This window comes from Trichosurus vulpecula, chromosome 5, assembly GCF_011100635.1.
Source record: "Trichosurus vulpecula isolate mTriVul1 chromosome 5, mTriVul1.pri, whole genome shotgun sequence".
Lineage (NCBI taxonomy): Eukaryota > Metazoa > Chordata > Mammalia > Diprotodontia > Phalangeridae > Trichosurus > Trichosurus vulpecula.
Genome location: NC_050577.1, coordinates 192730431 through 192750482, shown reverse-complemented (window position 1 = coordinate 192750482; position 20052 = coordinate 192730431). Strand labels below are relative to the sequence as shown.

At 39.9% G+C, this 20052-nt stretch overlaps 1 protein-coding gene across 1 annotated transcript in view; it reads left to right on the top strand.

Moving 5' to 3' along the window:
• Positions 1 to 20052, top strand: part of ANO2 (anoctamin 2) — a 536951-nt gene that overhangs the window by 165705 nt on the left and 351194 nt on the right. Inside the window, exons 7-8 of the mRNA XM_036759072.1 lie at positions 9668 to 9723; positions 14504 to 14545. Of these exons, the coding sequence (XP_036614967.1) occupies positions 9668 to 9723; positions 14504 to 14545 (98 nt within the window). The remainder of the gene's footprint in view (positions 1 to 9667; positions 9724 to 14503; positions 14546 to 20052) is intronic.

Below are 20052 nucleotides of genomic sequence, written 5' to 3'. Positions count from 1 at the left end.
TTCTTCTATTTCTCATCAAAACTGCATCTTTGCACTCTTAAGTGTTTCTGAGTCTTCAGGTGGACCCCAGGCATATATCTAGGCCTTGTGGATGTATAGGAATCTCTCCAAATTTGATGTAAATTGGATTTTCTTATTGTATCTGACTGCTTTTCTATGTTTCTCTATCTTAGGTTTCTACTTCCTTTTAAAAAGTAAGTCTGAGAGCCTCCTAAGGTGTAATATGAGTTATGCTGAAGGGTGGAACACCCAAGTATTGCATGATCTTTACTGCAGACAATGAGAACCCAGAAGCAAGGAGAATTTCACCTTGACTAGAGCATTTATATCTTATTCAGGAGATAGCAGTAGGTAAGGGGCTTAAATGAAATCTTTTGGTATAATCCCAGTCACAATATATAGATAAGCTTTTTTTCCCGTTTGAACCCTTCGTGAACATCCTTCCCAAAAATGGCAAACGCCTTGGCAAGCAAGGTTTCTCTGTTTTAGGCAACATTTGACATTCATAATCAGCCATCGAATGGAATTATCTCTGTGGAATTCTGTGTAGCACAGGACACTGTGAGTGATGGACTGAATAGTTTCAGAGGAAATGTGAGATCCAGGAAGGGGGGCGGGGTAGTTACTCAAAATCCTCTAGAAAGGGCAGGAGAATTATGACTGTTGAAAGACTTTTATATAAGCCCATTCTGTGTCTTCTATGGAGCTAAATAAACTATAGCAACCAGCCAAGCCAGAGTCCTTTTAAAGCCATCCACATTTACCATGACTTTGAGGAGTAGCTTTTATATGGCCATAATGATGCCTCCTCAAGTGATAGGAAGAGCTTATAGCCTTGAAGAGTTTAGAATTATTGTGAAAAGGACTACTATGAAAACATTTTGTTTCAAAAGTACTTAATGACAGCCTGATTTCTCTTAAACTTGCATTATGTTTTTCAGGCTGATTAACATCTCAAGATCAATACATTAAATTGGACTGCACAGGGCTGTGGGGAAATTTTACAGGATCTCAAATCTAGAGCCTTTTTTTTAGTGAGGGAGACTCTTTAGGGAAGGGATGCATATCCCTTTGTTTTCATTGCCATTGAGGTCCTGTGGCCAGAGAGAGTGTGGAGGCCCCACTTTGACCGTATCTAAGGGGGTAAAATGTCTTCTCGTTCCTACATGTGGAAGCTATTGTTACCTTGAGCGGACAGAAAATTGCTGATTGATGGATCTCTCTTTTCATGGACCTTTTGGTGTCAGAGCACTTAAACAAATAGAAGCTTTGGATGCCCCCTCCCTCTCCGCTCAGGAGATGATGTCTTAATTATTTCGACCGAAGCCAGACCAAGTTGTATGTTGTAAACATCTGGTTTATCATTTAGCCAGCTGAACTGGTTTACATTTTGTTAGAAGAAAAGACCCAGGATTAAAGGCATTTAAGTAATTAAGCACACGTCAAGACAATTTGGTGATGGGTAAATATAGTTTCTTCTAAATGCACAGTGCAGCAGATCTGGTTTAGATTTTTGCTGGGCTGGAGAATGGGGATGAAAGCAAAGTGCTTGGTGAGTTGGGACCTATTCTGGGGAGAATCAAAACCAAATGGATTTTCAGGAGCTAAGACAGCATCATCCTCTAAATACCTGTGTGGTAGATAAAAGTTTCCTTTGAGTTTGGCCCAGAGGGAAGGGGGTTGTTAGACCCTGTCACCCAACAGACACTTAGCAATTTTGTGAGATTCTCTTTGGGAGTCAAGCCATAAACTTTAACTACTTGGTTTTTTCTTCATCGTTAGCAAAATAGAGGTGCCCATGAGATTACCAACAGAAAGTTAGGTTTTTCAGGCTTTTGTTCAAGGTTCTAGTGTCATGATACTGTCAAAGTCACTTGCAACCCATGACCTTGTCACTTAGAGTACCTCTATCTCTAGACTCTTTGCTCAAAACAGATTAGTTGGAGCTATAGAAAGAAAAGCTATAGAAGCCAAAATCTGGTTAGCAGCCTTTCATCACTTCTCTTCCTGCTCTGTGGATATGGGGCACTGGGACCAAGATCTGTAAGTAGTCTCTAGCAAATTGGATCTCAACAAACAGCTGGAGGTGTCACCTACCCTTATCCTAGCACTCATGTTCTTTCACATCTTTTCTCCCATGCCCACTCTCTGTGTCCTCTGTTTTGCCTACTCTTTCTAACATCCCTGGATTTCCCACTTTCCCACTTGGTCCCATATGTATCCAGTGGGTCCTTCTCATGCCAAACTCACTTTGAAGAGCTACCTCCCACAAACAGCCCCAATGCCAACCCTTGGTCCACACTCCTTCCTTTCTACACTTAGGATGGTTTCCACCCCACCCCAAACTCTAACACCAGCTCTCAGGCTATTTCCTGGCACTGGGGGATGCAATCACTTCTCAGTTGTCATCCCCTTTCCTGAATTGCCCCCACAAGATCCTCAACCTCTGGCATCCAGTCCTCAGCATTCTGACAGCCCAGATCCTATATGTTGGTCCTGACACAAATAGCGTTAGGCAAGAAAATAGGCAGCAAGTCTATCAGAAACTAGTTTTCATTATATTTCATAGCCTTTGTCCTCTAGAAATTCTCAGAGAGGCATGGTGGAAAAAATGGTAGATCTCGGTTCACATCCTAGATTCATGATTCTTAGCTGTGTGACCATGGACAAGTTACTTTGCTAAGCTTCGGTTTATTCACTTGTAAAATGGGGGTGATAATATATTATAGATGAGTACATTTTCTACAATATGTGTATAAATTATATGAGAGATGTCTTGGGCACTGAGAAATAAGTAATTTACCCATGGTCACATGACCTAGTATATGCCAGATAGGTAGGACTCCAAGGCAAGGGCAACTAGATGGCCCAGTGGATAAAGCATCAGGTCTGCAATCAGGAAGACCTGAGTCCAAATCTGGCCTCAGACACTTACTAGCTGTAGGACCTTGGGCAAGTTACTTTGCTTCTGTTTGCCTCAGTTTCCTTATCTGTAAAATGGGGATAACAATAGCACCCACCTCCCAGGGTTATCGTGAAGATCAAATGAAATAAGATTTATAAAGAGCTTAGCACAGTGCCTGGCACTCAGTAAGTGCTATATACATGTTATCTAAAAAAAGCCAGTCTTCTGTTCACTACATCTTCACTGATTAAATTAAAGACTATCTTTCTTTTTCTTATCTGTATCCCCAGCACTTAGCACAGTGCCTGGCACATAGTAGGCATTTGATAAATGTTTATTGAATTCGATTATTGAGATCACAAGTGTGGTTATATATGTGTATATCTTATATATCTAAACCATGAAAATACATATGAAAAGTTAGATTTCTGGGATTTCCCCCCACCCCTGCCAAGGTTCTTTTGTACATATATACATATGTGTGTGTGTGTAAGTATATATATATATATGTGTGTATATATATATATATATACACACACACACATATGAGTCAATCACTTTATCCCAGTTTAATAATAATAATAAACACTTATATAACACTTTAAGGTTTGCAATGCACTTTACAAATATTGTGTCATTTTACCCATGCAAAATCCCTGGGAGATAGATGCTGTTATCATTCCCGCTTAACAGAGGAGGACAGTGAAGCTGAGGGTGACTTGCTCTGGGTCACATAGCTAGTAAGTGTCTGAGGTTGTGGATTTGAACTCAGATCTTCCTGACTTTAAGTCCAGGGCTCTATCCACTGTGCGACCCAGCTACCACCTAGATTCCCAGGCAGCTGTTTTTAATACTTCAAGATACCCATTAACATTGGTAAGAATTCCCCTTCCCAATATGTTGTATAAGCTAAGGCTATGGGGCCCAGGTCAGGCAATCCAGGATGCTTGAACTACCCTCCTCCCACTCCTCACCCCAGGGGAGCCCTGTGGTGAGGGTCTGGGCATCCCCTGGGTTGGTTGTAGGGAGGAAAAAACTTAGATCTGATCCTGAAGAAGAAAGCTTAGTATGGCCAGATGGATTATACATGATGGAATCAATTAGCCCATTTTTTTAAAAGGGAGGAAAAAAAAAAGATTTTTCAAAGGAAGACCTCCTTTCAAAACATCTGATTTTTTTTCCTTCTCTTAAACTTATTTCCTACTCTATTAAGGGTAGGATCTTGAATTTTGAGTTTGGGGTACAAGCCAAGGGACAAAGAAAAGTGGTTGGACTCTTTGCCACCCACATTGCTCAGAAGCCACTGATAAAATGACCCATGAAATGTCATTGGGGGTAGATGCTGGGGATTTTGGTCTTTGCTGTAACTTGATGAACTAGTTACCAGGATCATATTGACCAACAAGGCAAGGAGCTGGATGCTTGGAGTCCTTTTCATGGGAAAAAGGGTAGGTAAGGACATGCAGTAAATGTTTATCGAGCACCTTCTATATGCCTAGGAGAGTCTAGGTGCTTACAAAACATGCAAAAAAACCAGAAGTGGGCACTTAGGAAGTTAATGAGTACTTAAGACTGTAGTAACACTTATAAAAATCCATAAAAAGTACAAAGCAAGCAGGGGCAGCTAGGTGGCACAGTGAGTAGAGCACCAGCCCTGGAGTCAGGAGGACCTGAGTTCAAATCCGGTCTCAGACACTTGACACATTTACTAGCTGTGTGACCTTGGGCAAGTCACTTAAACCCCAATTGCCCTGCATGACCCCTCCAAAAAAAGAGTACAAAGCAGCAGATAATTGGGAGTCAAATTGTGTGGCACAAATGCTAAATGTGACATGTAGGTCTTCATGGTACCCTAGCTAGAAACATTTGACTACAGGGCAGGGAATAAGAATGGGGGTAGCAGGGAGAGTTCAGGGAAGTAGATCATTTTATGACAGATCCTTTTTAGTTTCCAAAAGAAGTTGAAAGAAGTATGTCATGATGGCTAGAAAGCCAGCCTTGGAATCACAAAGAACTGGATTTAAGTCCTGCTTTTGACTTTGAGTAAGTCATATAACTTCTGAGTGTCATAGACAACCTTCTAAGATTACAAAATTGTAGAACAGGTCCTGATCTGATTGGGAGAGAAGATAGGAGAGATTGATAGGAGAAACTGAACTGGAAGACACAAGTCTTAATTGCCAATCTGGATCCAGATTGCTGGATCCATAGTGCTCACGACACAGTGGGAACCAGAGGAAGGCCAAGTGGCCCAACCACCTGCTCTGTCTCTTTCCTGCTGTTTTGAGATGCCCCCCACAAATGGCTTTTCGGGTTGTTTCCTGGCTCCAGTTGCCATGGCAACCCTTTGTGGTGGGGAAGGATGATGGGGGTAGAGGTAGGGGAGCTGATAGCCTGTGATGTTTCAGCTTTTATCCATGTCGACAGCCCTTCATAAACTTTGAAGTCCCCTTCCTCTCCTCCTTTGCTGGCACTTGGGTCTCTTCCCCTTGATTATTGTAGGGTGGCTTCACATTGCTGTGGTTACCATTCTTGAATTGATTAATGATGCTCAGAGTGAAATTATAGTCTTGAGAGTAACACAAATCTGCAGTTCCTTGAGTAACCCAAGCATTTCTCTATCCTTTCTTCCCCCAAATAAAGCTCCTCCGATTTTCTCACTGTTTTATGTTGATGATATATCAGAAAAGAAGTTCTAATGCCCTGGTGATATTTCTGCTCTAAATCCACCCAAGTTTTCAACTCATTGGGATAATTGCCCCTTCCTAGCCTTCTGCCCGCTATAACCTTATATGAATCAGTTATCCTTCTTCTGGAACATTGCTGATGATAATCTGCAACGGGGTCATCTCCTGTAGCATTATATTCTTCTTGTACTCAAGCCTTGCATCCCAGAACCAGCTGAATAAGAGAGTATGGTTCCTAAATTCTAAGGAGAGGATTGAGAGATAATTGAGTGTGATTCCAATCGTCCTGAATTTATGTATAGAAACCAAAGGACAGGATGGTGGATGGGGGATGAATTTTAACAGATTTGATATAGTCTAGTTTGGTTATCCTTTGTACCTTAGAGAGAGCTATGGGTGGTCAGGTTTCTTAGCCTGGGGTCATAAGGCATTTTTTTTCCTCTCCTTTTCTAGTCACCTATCCTACTCACCTATTTTTCACCTTTAGGGTCTACTAATCTTCCCTGCTTTGGTTTGAGGACAAAGGATATATATGAATAGTGGAAAAGCAAAAACATAACTTTTTTTAGTAAAATACATTTTTTTTTTACATCAGGAAAATGCTGTCTTCTCGTCTTCCTCCTCACCTAGGTCGTTCCCCCTCCCTCTACCATTGAAAAATAAGGAAAACACATATAGTCAAGTGAAACACATTTCAACATTGGCCATGTCCAAAAAATAGGTATGCCTTATTATGTGCTCTGAGTCTTTCAATTCTCTAACAGGAGAGGGCATCATGTTTTATCATTAGTCTTCTGGAATTGTAGTTGGTCATTCCACTACTCAGAGTTCCTAATTCTTTCCAAATTGTTTGACTTTACGATATTGCTATCTTTGTATAAATTGTTCTCCTTGTTTTGTTCACTTTACTCTGTGTCAGTTTGTATATCTTTCCAGCTTTCTTTGAATACATCCCTTTAATCATTTATTATAGCACAATAGAATTCTATCACATTTATATACCATAACTTGTTCAGTCATTCCTCAATTATGGGCATCCCTTCAGATGACCATACTTTGCTATCTCAAAAGGAGCTATGTTTTTGAGCATCCTTAAGGTTGGTTTTGCTAGGACCAATCTCTCTCTTTAGTCCTCACTTCTCTCTTTTCCTTCCTGTTTCCCTGTTGAGTAAAACGTATTTCTGTACCCAACATCTCTGGGTGTGAGTACATCTTTACGAGTGTGCATGCATGCATATGTATTCTTCCCTTCTTTGACCAGTTTAGATGTTACTGAGGTTCAAGTGTCAGCTACACCCCATACCCTCTCATCTTAATTTGTATAGATATATACTTGCATACCCTGATTATGTGAAATAATTTTCCCTAACCTTCTTTTTCCTTTCTTTTCCTACTATATTTTTCTTCCTTTCCATTTCCGTTCTTCATTTAAAATTATCAAAATATAACAGAATCACTTGTCTAATTAGGCTCGCTCTTTGAACCCTGAAGATAATAGAGTTCATAGGGGACACATGTATCACCTCCCCAGATAAGAATATAAACAGCTTTCCATTGTGTAGTCCTTTATCATTGTTTTTGTTTACCTTTATATGTTCCATTTAACTCCTGTGCTTGAACTTCAAAGTTCATAGCTCTGCTCTTTTCATCAGAAATTAATCCATTTCATTAAAAAATCCATTTTCCCCATTAAGATTATACTCAGTTTTTCTAGGTAAGTAATTTTTAGCTGTAAGTTCATATCCTTTGCTTTCTGGAATATAACTTTTCCAAGATCTCTGTTCCTTTAAAATGGTGGCTGCTAAATCATGGGTGATGCTGACTATGGATCCTCCATAACCAAGTTCTTTTTTCTGGTTCCTTGTAGTATTTTTCACTTGATCTATTGTCTCTGTATTATAGTTATAATGTTCCTGGAAGTTTTTTTTTCCCCAGAAGGTGCTGGATTCCTTCTATTTCTATTTTGCCCTGTGGTTCTGAGGGATCTGGCTAATTTTCTTTTAAGATTTTTTTTTGAAATATGATGTCCAAGCTCTTGTTTTGATCAGGGTATTCAAGCAATCTTAAAATTTTTTCTCTCTGATTAATTTTGACATATTTCTTTTTGTCTCATGAAGTCATTGGCTTCTGTTTGGTCCATTCTAATTTTCAGGCAACTTGTCACTTGTGCCAAGCTGTAAATTCCCCTTCCAGCTCTTTCTTCCATAGCTCTCATTTCTTTTCCAAGTTTCTCCTCTAGCAGTCTCATTTCATTGAGAGAAACCATTTTAAACTCCTGATTCATTTTTTTTCTGGGAATTCTAGTTGAATTTGGCCAAAGCTGTTTTTTCCTCGAGACTTTTCTTATAAATAATTCTCTTCTGGGTTTATATCTTGCGCATCTTTGCTAGCATAATGGCTTTTCATAATGAGATTCTTTTAAAAAATTTTCTCATTCTTCCAGACTACTTCCCAACTTTGGACTTGATGTTAGGAACTGGTTCTACAAAATTCTGTAGGGAAGGTCTGGGACGGTCCTTTTGTTGCTTTATTGGGGTAATGAGTGTTGTGTTGTTCTAGTATCTCAGGGACAGCTCAGGCTCAGGACCTACATTCTTTCAGCACTCTCAAAGTGGTTTGATACTGGTAAAGTGTGGTTGCTGCTCTACCGGTCTGAGCTATCCAAGTTTCTGACCTAGGTTTGGGTCTGAGCAGCAGTAGATTGCTGCTGGACTCAGTCACTGTTAGCCAACTGGGAAACTCTGTTAGTTCAGAGTTACAGAACTGCTAGCTCCCTTTTGGTATGGGATTGCTGCCCTGGTTATTTCTCTGAAGGCTTCAGACTAGGCTGGAAGCTAGAATTGACACTCTGCTCTGCTCCTGGGATTTGTGTCACACCACTGTGGAGAGGAGGATGGGTGCAGTTCCTTTGTTCTGTAAGTCCTGAATCTGTGATCAGGCAACAAGGCTACCAGTTTCCACCTGTTCCAGTCATGGTACTCTAGTATGTGTCCATGGGTGCCTGACATGGTTCTGGGACCCTCTCCAGGTTTATATAAAGAGCTTTTCCCTGGTGCTAGTGTCCTCCATGTTCCACATCATGTGCCACACACCAAGGCCCCATTCCCAGTGTCCTTTCTTTCTGTATCCCTATGTAGTCTTGGGCTGGAAAAATGACTCACCATGATTTTCTTAAAATTTCCCTATCAGGATTCGGTCTGGTGTGTTTTCTAGATCTGTTTGGATGACTTTTCTTTTGGTGGTTGTGGGGGTAAAGGAGCTCATTGTTGCACTGATTCCTGCTTCTCTACCATTTTGGCTCTGCCCAGAGATATGATTTTTGTTCTTTATTTCCTTTCTTTTCTCCCCCTTTAGGAATTTCCCCCCTTTCTTCCTTCTCTTTTTTCTCCTTTTTTCCTGCTGTCCACTTTTTCCTTCCCTTCCCATTCTCCTTCTCTTCTTTCTCTTTCTCCTTTCCTTTCCTTTTGTAAATGCCTATCTCTGTGGTGCTATTCTGGATACTGTACAAAAGAAGTGGCACTAATTTGATCCTTGACCCCTGGAAACTTATGATTCAAAACAACATAGACATCGTTGGAAAGGAATAATATTCATACATTTCAATAGACATTGAACAAGTCTATGAACCAGGGTAATGACTTCAGCACTCCAAGTGAATCTTCTATGGAGGATTTAGGAAAAGAAGAGGAGGATAAAGTATCTTGGGGATGGTCAGAGGCAGGAATCCAACGCATACCTTCTGGACTCCAAGGCTAGAACTCTAACACATCCTTATTAGCAATATAAATATGCATGGATTATAATGTGATATATAAAAATATATAATGTGATATATAAAAATTGCTTTTTTGGGATAACGAGTGTTGTGTTGTTCCAGTATCTCAGGGACAGCTCAGGCTCAGGACCTACATTCTTTCAGCACTCTCAAAGTGGTTTAATCCATTGTGATTGCTGTTCTCCTGGTCTGAGCTATCCAATAATGTGATATGTAAGAATTATTTCAATATTACTTAGGTCATAATAGTCAGTCTGCCCTTGAAGGTATTGACCATCTTTGTCTTTCCTTCTTTTACAGGTATTCATTCATTAATAGCACACAATATCTATGAGGCTGCCTACCCACTTCATGATGTAGGTATCCTGTTATCAGTATCGTTTGAAAAACAATTTAAAGCAATTGAAAAAACAACAGGTACCACCTTAACGTGGATATATGAAAATTCGTGGCTCTGATATTAGCAGGAATATGTGACGCATATCCAGTAACCCTATAACAATATCTGAGAAGTTAATTCAGTAAGTTTTTAGCCAGTTTGTATGTTATCTTTATTTTTGTTACTCTAAATGTGAAATCCTTGTCCAATCACTAGTCCAATGGAGGAACTGAATCCTGCGAAATTTGGCATTCTCAGTTAAAATAAAGCCAGAATATAAAAAAAGCAAGTCATAGCTAAATGAAAACATGACTCTCTGGAATGGAAAATCAAGAAATCAGTGGAGTTGGTATTACTAGGCATCCGGGGGCAACAAGAAACTTTATTTCATGGAATACTTGGTCATCTTGTCATGATGACTTTAAAAAATGAACATGAAAATGATAATGGTTTATGCACTAACATCTTTTGCAAAAGATGAGGAGGCAGAGAAGTTCTTGATGTAAGAATTTCAGTTCAAACCAAAGCATACTTTAATAGTCAGGGACTTCAATGCAAAGGTGGACATAGAAGCTGATGATGAAGGTTATGACAGAAAATATGATTTAGGATTTAGAAATGAGTGAGGCTAAAATGAGGCAGCCTCATAACTATATGTTTTGCATATTTTCTTCAAGAAGATTCTTAGGAGAGTCTGGATAAGGTGAATACCAAATACCATTATAAAAAAGGAAATTGCTTATATTCTAAAAGTTCAGTTACCGATGTGGGAGTTGTTTCTGAATCTACTGTTTCTGTAGAATTAGACTTGTGAGGACAAACATAAAAATTAATACCAAAAAATGGAAGAAAGAACAAAAGTGAGAAGATAATGGCATACAGTTCAGGTAAATTCTAACCCATTTAAGTAGCATAGTAAGACCAAAAAAAAAAAGGAGGGGGAAGGAATAGTTAAAAGAACAGACATTTGCATTCACTGTTGGCATTTCCCATTGAATTTTAACCAATGTAAATAAGTCACTAGAATGAAGAATTCAAAGAGAGTTTAAAAAATTGCCTCAATTGGCAGTACTCTGTCTCTATGCCAAGCAGAGAGATATGGAGACCATGGACAGCACGAGTTAAGAATATAAACTCAATTTTAAAAATTTTATGAAGAAAGATGGTGGAAGATTATGAGCCAATGAGCCATACACTTCACATAGCAGTGAGAACCAGTCAGAGGGGAAACCATGTTTATAAAGAGGCTGGTGAGAGACACAATTAAGCCAGATCATCCTAAAGGCAAGAATGAAAGAAAGCGAAAAAGGAACAAGACAAAAAAATGGAAAAAGATCTGTGAAGATTTTTGTAATAAATCCTGTTCTCCATGAATTTCACGGGAGTGAGCACATTTGTAGTATTAATACCATAGTCCTCAATGTGCTACATGAGGATGCAGAAATGACATTAAAGAAACAAAAATGCTGAGAGCAGCTGGACTAATCTAAGTATGCACAGAGGTGATCTTTGTTGGAAGCAACATATTTGTGAGTTCCTTAAGAGACTGATTCTCCAGATCTCTGAAAGAAGATAGGATACCAAATGCTTAGGGAAAAACATAGACCTTTTTATTTACTGAAAAAAAATCATCGAGGAAAAAATTAGCTACTGATCCACATGCCTTTCATTTCTAGAAAATCTTTAGGAAAATGATCTACACCCTGACTGAGGTCACATTTGATGGAGGTTTGGAATACAAACAAGCAGGCTTTCACAAATGATATTCTTTACCAGAGTCACACAATTGACTGAAAGGTGTGAAAAATACAAGATCTCATAATGCTTATTGATGACTATTTAAAAAAAAATCTAAACCCCAAATTAAATTGATTTACTAGAGCAAAATGCCACCTAAAAGCTTCTCCTCCAATAAGCTATTTCAAAATTGTCAAAATCATCCAATGTTCCTTGAGAGATGTAACAACATAAATAATTGTGCTTGATCTTCAGAGTATTAACATCAAGGAAGGCACAAAAACAGGAAGATGTATGCTTGTCAAAGACTGTTTCTGCTGACATGGAAGCTATCTAACACAGAGTCCAAATAGGAAAGGAATTTCCCATAGATGGTGAGGTCCTTCAGATGTTATTGTCTGCAGATGACATTGTGTTAATGCCATCAAGCCCTCAAATACTGCAGAGATTCCTCAATGAGAGGCATATTCAGAGAGTTCTATATCACTATCCTCCAAGGGGGAAAAAGCAAACAAACAAGTGGATAAAGAATACTTATTTTTTGACTATGATATGTAGTTGAATGAACTGCCTGTAAAAATTTGGTCCCTAAGCACATACATCTTGGACAAGCAGTAAACAGTGAACTGGGCCTAGAATTAAAGAGGGTTGGGTTAGATTGCTTCTGGGAAACTATAGCGTGCTTTTAATGACCCAAACTTTCTTTCTGAAACAAAGGTCAGTCTTTTTAACAATGATACTCTTCTGGTAGCAACAAGTCATGGAAAATATACTCCCCAAGGAATTAAAATTGAGGGCCACCCAGAGTTCAATGGAGAGGTAGTGTGAATAAACTGCAACATATTACTGACTAAGAAGGGTAAGTGGTGCAAGGGATATCATCAGGGATATAAGTAACTGAAAAAGGAGGCAGGCTGATCTTGTAACGAGATGCAAGGGGGTAACTGATAGCCTGTATACTCCTTTGGTATCCGTGTAACACCAAGACATCTAGAAGAAAGTCAGTAAATTGGGTGACCCTCCTAATCCCTCCTGGAGCATTTACAGGAGGACACGGACAAGCGCACACAGGATAAAAATAAAAGGTGTGGGTGGTTTGAGATCTGCATCATTGGAGGGAATACCTACGTCAATCATATTGCAGATTTTTGGAATTAGAAGTAATGAGAGAGATTCCTTCTACTTTGTCAGGTCTGTGAGTGGAAAGATAGGACTTCTACCATTACCAGTTAGGTCAGGGTTAGTAGGGATCAGCGAAAGCATCATGGAAGGTACAGGGAGAGGAATTAGCCCCAGCAAGGAGTAAGGATACCTATTTTTTGAGATGAGGAAGGGAGGAGGAGAGACTGAGTGAAAATGCTTAGAAATTTTTACTTGTGGAGGGAGATTGAGGGAGCTTCCATCTAATGTTCTCAATCTTCCCGGTGAAATCAGAGGCTAAATGTTAGGGGTTGGGGTACATTTGTAGCCTCAAGGAAAGGAAAGTTTAGCCAAATCACATCGAGGAATGAAACAGAGTCAAAGATGAAAGCAGTGAGTTGATCACTCACTGTGAGTGGATGAAACCAGCTTGATCTCATTATATTTTTTCATTTTATTTCATTACATTTTTCTAGTGACACTCAACAGTCTGGGATAATGAGTGGAAAAATTGGATGATAGGTCAAAAAAGCATGGATAATTGAAATCCATGAATAATTCTCTAACACTTCTTTTTCTATTCCCAACATGTGATTTCATTGGTGTAGGGATTTTTCAATGACAAAACCTCCTTTATTCAAGTCACCAACTGTTCTGCAAGTCAGTCTTAGAAATTTGCCTGGTTCACTAAGAGGTTAAATATCCTGCCCAGGGTTATATAGTCAGTATGTATCACGTAGGACTTGAATCCAGATCTTCCTGACTAGGGGTTTAGGTTCTTCAACCACTTATGTCAAGTTGCCCGTTCCCCCCATGTCTGGACTTTTGCCATCAGTCTCTAACACAATTGAAGGTATAAATATCCACTGAATTTAATTGAGCCTCTTCCTCCCCCAGCATTTCACAACAAGAATCAAAATAAATTGGGTTCATTTTGAGTCTTTTCCTTTCCTTGTCTTTGACTTGGTGGAGGGATGAAAGAAAGTTAAATGTCATTTAGGTGGTGGAAGGAAGGAGACGATGATGGAGGAAAAAGAAAAGAAGTCAAAATTTGGATAATCCACAAATGGCCTCATTTATCCTGGATTAATTAAGAGGGGACTGTACATGATATCTGGATTGATGCCATAGAAATTTCTCATCTATCAATTCCTTTTCCCTCACAGCTTGGGAAATTCTTTTCATAACCATGGATATGATGCATGGACATAGTAGGAAAGCTCATATAAGTCAGTTAGAGGAATTTATAGCACATGCTGTTATTGAGCATGAGCTTTTTGCTGAAACAGACATGGTAGATGCATTCTATATGTGATTGATAATTGGTCATTTGATAATTACTACAAATGTCTATGTGCTACTAAGACTGTAGAGCGGTGACTTAAAAATTAAATCAGATCAAGAATATAGAGAAGTATGGGAAGATTACATAAAGCAAAGTAAACAGAACCAGGAAAACATCACAGACAGTATCTATGACAATGTAAATGGGAAGGACAACAACAAAAGCTGGTATTAATGCTGTGTAATTAAAATGACCAAGACTGTCCCCAAAGAAGAGCAATGAGAATGCACGTTCTTCTTTGTTGTGGTTGGGGACTGTGAGTGCCAAACATTACATATGATTGGTTGATGTCATCTAGGTTAGTTTTGTTGAACTTTGCTTCTTTTTTCTTTGTTATAAATAAAGACACTCTTGATCGGGGGAGGGAGAATATGATGGGAAATTAAGGTGGTATAAAAACAAAAAACACCAACAATGTAAAGATAAGTAATATTTCTGATAAAGGCAGTACTTGGACCAGAAGGATGATGGTTCAGAATTTTAATAAGCCTTGTGACACCATTGACTCAACTGATTGTCCCTCCCTTTGCTTCAGGGTGAATATGAAGGTCCTGAGACTGAAATGAATGACAGAAAGGTAAGCCTGCTGTATAGACAAGGCTATATAGACTTAGGATAATGTACTTTGTGCCTGTGAGAACAATGAGGGACTGGAGAACCGGGAGGAGATGAAGCAGTGAGACATTCACCCTTAGTGTTGGCAACTTCCATGTGGAAACTTCCCTCAACCAAAACAGATCAGTAGCTGCTCTGTAACTTACAGTCTTTAGGGGGCCTCCTAGGGGGATGCTGAGATGTTGTCCTGACTGATCACTCACTCACTTATTTATCTATTTATTTGTGTGTGTGTGTGTGTGTGTGTTTATCTATCAGTCACACATTTATCTCCATCTATCTATCTATCTATCTGTCTATCTATCTATCTATCTATCTATGCTTCCTGTCTATCATATTGAGAGCAAAACAGTTTCATGAACCAGTATTCACTATTTTGCCAAGAATTAGGAGGAACAGGCGGCCTTTAAAAAGATACCTTTAACTCATAATGAAACATGCTACCCCTCCACCTGACAAGTGATGGACACATACACATAAAAACACATGTGTGTGCCTCTCTATACATGTATGCATGCACATATATGTATATATACATAAACACATACTTGTTTATGTATATGCAGTATATGTTTGTGTGTGTGTGTGTGTGTATATATATATATATATATATATATATATATATATATAATCTATCCATTCTCTCTTTCTCTAAGAAAGCAGCCAATGGGGGAATTTGTTTTGCTTGGCTATACTTGTTTGTTTTTCCCTTTTTTTCAGTGTAGATGAGGAAAAGGTAGATTTTTGTTAATTGAAAAATATAAAATTTAATAATAATGATATAGGAAGATACCATCACTTTCAGGCACAAAACTCTCCAAAAGGGACCTGAAGCCTTGGTGCACAGGGCAGGACTCCTGGTGGTCTATAGAGAGTCCTTCCCTTACACCTTCTAGGATTATGGGAGAAGCTGCTATAGCTTGCCACCTTTGGATCGGCCTATCTTGCAGCAGCTCAACAGTAGCTTCTTACAGATATCTTCCTACTTAATTTTGTGGGGACCTCCCAACATAACCAATGGGCGAGGGGGAGGGTGAATTGGCTAATGGGTGGGCTAGAGTGGGAAGGAGGAGGAGGTGGGGCCAAGACTTCCCCACCCCCACCCAACTCTGTTGTCTGGAAAAGCATTCATCCCCCAAGTTGCCTTTTGAATAGGTTTCTTTTTATCCTGCCTATTAGGCCTTGTTATGAAGTGTTAAGTATTAAAAACATAAAAGGTCTTTTCCAGAAATACTGCTGAGATTGCTTACACATGTCCCCTCACTGCCTGCCCAGGGAATCTGCTCTAGTATTTCCTTGTCTTAACCTCATCTGTTTTCTATCTGATGCTAATAGCCTCGGTGTTTAATTTCCTGAAAAGTCCCGGATCAGATTTAAAGGGAAAGAAGGAAACCTTTCCATACTCCTCTTTCCCTATCCCATCTCACCTCTCTCATACCAACTATTTTCTGTCTTCTCACTCTTTACATTTATTTTCTTCCCCTTTAAAAGATGGTTATAACTCTCTTGCTTTATTTAGGGCTTCCCTGCTGAATATTAGTGACCTGAGCCTATCTGAGGTTCTGTTTCTCACATTTGTTGGTGAAAAATTATTTAACTGCTCAGAAGTCAAATTCAGTCAAGCTTCAGTTATCAGGCCTAGGAGAGGAGAGGCAGGGCACGAATAATCCGAAACAACAGATAATATCCAAATTGCTTGTGTCTGACTTTGGAAATGATGATTTTGAAAACTGGTAAGTCTGCTTTCCTTAAGAGGGCTTACTTAAAATAATATTTAAGATGCCATAAACCATCTGGTGATGATGGGAGGAGCCTTGGGCCAAAGATAGGTGGCGGGGAAAGCCAGGAGAGAATTGAGAATTCCAAATGCGTTATCTACAAAGGTTATAAAGGGTTTACTGAGGAGAGAAAGGGGTCTGTTCCTGCTGGTAGAGAAATTTACTTGGTGTACAGACACACACACACACACACGCACACAGGCCCACAAGTCCTCATGATGTCTAAAACAAAGCCCCTTTATCCTGGCCTGGGTGGATGCTTTTTTGGAGTCTGCTTCTCTGAGAGGAGAAAGAGGAAAGTTTAAGATCAGCCCCAGACCATCATCATTCTAGGAACAATGTTCTGTTCCCAGTAGGATTGCTTGGGAAGTGTGTGTTTAGCTAGGTAGAAGATGAGCTTGTTAGTTTAGGATTAGAAGATTTGGTGGAGGTGGGCATTAGGGTCCCAATCCTGAGATCACTGAAACCTCCCCCCTTTCTCACTTCTTTTAAAGCACCAATTCCTTTGTAGCACCTATGACTTCCTCTTATTCCATGGCCAGCCTCTATGACATGCTTTGAATGTGTTTCCTTTTCCTTTCTGGATTTTTAAGTCCTTGTTATCCATTATCCAATCAACTGGCCTTTATTAAGAGGTTATAATGTGTTGGACACTGTATTAGGACCTGGAGATAGCAAGATGAAAATTGAAACTATCCCTGTCATCAAAGAGCTTACAGTCTCCTGGGGAAAGCAGTATGTATACAGTGTAAGTAAACCCTCTGCAGCATGCCCATTCTCCACACAGCTGCCAAGAGATTCCCTAAAGTTCAGGGATGACCACATGACTCCCTTACACAATATACTCTATTGGAATTAAATACGAAGTCTCCTGTTTGATGCCTTAAGTTCTTCACAGTCTGGCCCTTTCCTACCTTTCCAGCCTTATTATCCATTATTCACCCTTCTTAAACACTCCTTCTTGATATTTCACACAGGAAAAATTCCATTTTCTATCTCCAGGCCTTTATATAGGCTTTCCCTAAGCCTCAAATGCAGTCCCTTCTCCGCTCTATCTCTTGAGCCCTTCATGACCCCAATCAAGCAGCACCTTCTGCATGAAGCTGTTTCCCCCCGATGCTAGTGCCTTCCTTCCACCAAATTACCTTGCATCTGTTTTGTATATATGTTCTGTATATGAATATTATATAAATGTATATGCACATACATGTACACATATATGCATTTGATCTCTATTGTTAAAACGTAAACCTCTTAAAGACAAAGTGTTTTAGTTTTGTCTTTGTATACTCCATTCTGAGGTCAGTGTCTGGCATATAGTTGGGAATGCCATAAATGCTTGTTGATTAGTTAACTGACCTATAAAAAATATCTATATACAAGGTAATTTTAAGGGTAAGCAGAAGCAGATAGGGAGATTAGTGGTGGCCTCATGTAGTTTTTTTTGGTGCTTGAGCCAGCTTTGAGGGAAGCGTTTAGCCGAAGATCAAAAGAGGAAGCAATATTGGTGTCGGAGCGTACTACAGACCCTGAGACAGAAAAAAGAAATAGCTGAGTTTGGGAAACAGATAATGAGCCTAGTATGAAGTCATCACCTGGGATTCTCCCTCCTCTCTCCCTGTCCCTTGCCTCCCTCTTTCCTCCTCCTCTCTCCTCTTCTCCTTTCTTCTTCTTCTTCTTCTTCTTCTTCTCTTCTTCTCTTCTTCTCTTCTTCTTCTTCTTCTTCTTCTTTCTCCCTTCTCCTTCTCCTTCTCCTTCTCCTTCTCCTTCTCCTTTCTCCTTCTCCTTCTCCTTCTCCTTCTCCTTCTCCTTCTCCTTCTCCTTCTCCTTTCTCCTTCTCCTTCTCTTCTCCTTCTCCTTCTCCTCTCTTCCTTCTTCTCCTTCTTCTCCTTCTCCTCCTCCTCCTCCTCCTCCTCCTCCTCCTCATACCTCCTCTCCTCCTCCTTTTCCTCCTTCTCCTTCTCCTCCTCTTCCTCTTCCTCCTCCTTCTTCTTCCTCCTCCTTCCTCTTCCTCCTCCTCCTCCTCTTCCTCTTCCTCCTCTCCTCTCCCTCCCTCTGTAATCCCATCAGCTTCCATGGGTTCAATGATCTCTTTGCAGATGATTTCCAGGTTTCTTTTCTGAGCTATGGTCTTGCTTCACCAGCTACCATTTAGACTTCTTGAACTGGATGTCCTACAGGCATCTCAAAACTCAACATGTCCAAAACAGAACTTATTTCTCTTTCCCCCTAAAGGCTTCCCTCTTCCCCACTTTCCTATTACCATCAAGGATACTGCCATCTTCCCATAACCTTATTGTCCTCCTTGACTTCCTCAGTCATTCTTCTTACGTATTAAGTCTATTGCCAAGTCTTGTATAGCATCTCTCAAATATGTCCCCTCTTTCTGCCACCACCCTGGTGCAGGCCCCCACCCTCCCACACCTGGACTATTGCAATAACTCTTGTTGCTCTTCCACCTCCAGTCTCTCCCCACTTCAATCCATCCTTCACTCACGTGCCAGTGATTTTCCTAATTCACAGGTCTGAACAGGCCACCCCCCACTCAATGAAGCTCCAGTAGCATCCTGTTACTTCCAGCACCAAATGAAAAGTTCTCTGTGTGGCATGTAATGCCCTTCACAACTTGGCCCTTTCCTTCCTTCCTTCTCCTTCACCACCCTCCATGCACTCTACCATACAGCTATACAGGCCTGTTTGCTGCTCCTAGGACATGGCACTGCATCTCCCAACTCTGCTTTTTCATTGGCTGTTCTCCCTCTTATCTTTCCTGTCCTCTTTCAAGACAGCTCAAATTCCATCTTTCATGGGAGTCTGTTTCTAGCATCCCTACTACTTGTGTCTTTTCTTTGAGATAACCTTCCACCCACAATGTTTATCTCTTATATAGAAATAATTATCTGTATACCGTCTCCCCCATTAGAACAAGAGCTCCTTGTTCTAAAAGAATAACTACTCTTGCTTTTGTATCTCCAGCACTTAGCACAGGGCTTGGCATATATCAAATGTTTTTTTTTTAAAGCGTGTTGCAATAACCTGACAGATTTAGGAGATGGAAGCAATGACAGGTATTGAGGACAAATATGGTAGTATGGCATACATAACTCTGTAAGGACAGTGTCAGGATTTGTTGAAGCTGATTAGGGCTTCTAAGGACACTATTATTTTGATTATGTCAAAAAGGATGAAAAACAAAGGTTGACTGGTACTTCTCGAGGATGGCATGATGGTAACTAAAGACAGGAAAAGGGCAGAACTATCCATCTTTTCCTTTGCTTCTATTATCTCTGGCAAGGGGAGTAATCATTGGACTGACAAGAATTGAAGAAAAATGATTGATTGGAAACTGACACCAAAGATAACTAGTAAGTTTGTAAAATAAATAAGTAAATAAATAAAACACCTGGCTACTCTTAATGAGTTTAAGTCGTCGTGTCCAGGAGATCTGTATCCCAACCTGCTGAAAGACTGGTGAAATATAATTCTTGAGTCACTACCAATGATCTTTGAAAAACTATGGAGTTTGGGAGTGGTGTCACCGGACTGGAGAAGACAAATGTTTCAGTTTTCAAAAAAGGAAAGACAGTGGAGTCCACAAACTGTAGGTTACTAACATAGGCTTCATTTCCTGGCAACAATTTCAGACTGTATTATTAGAGAGTTGGACATCTAGCAAAGGAAGTGGTCAGAT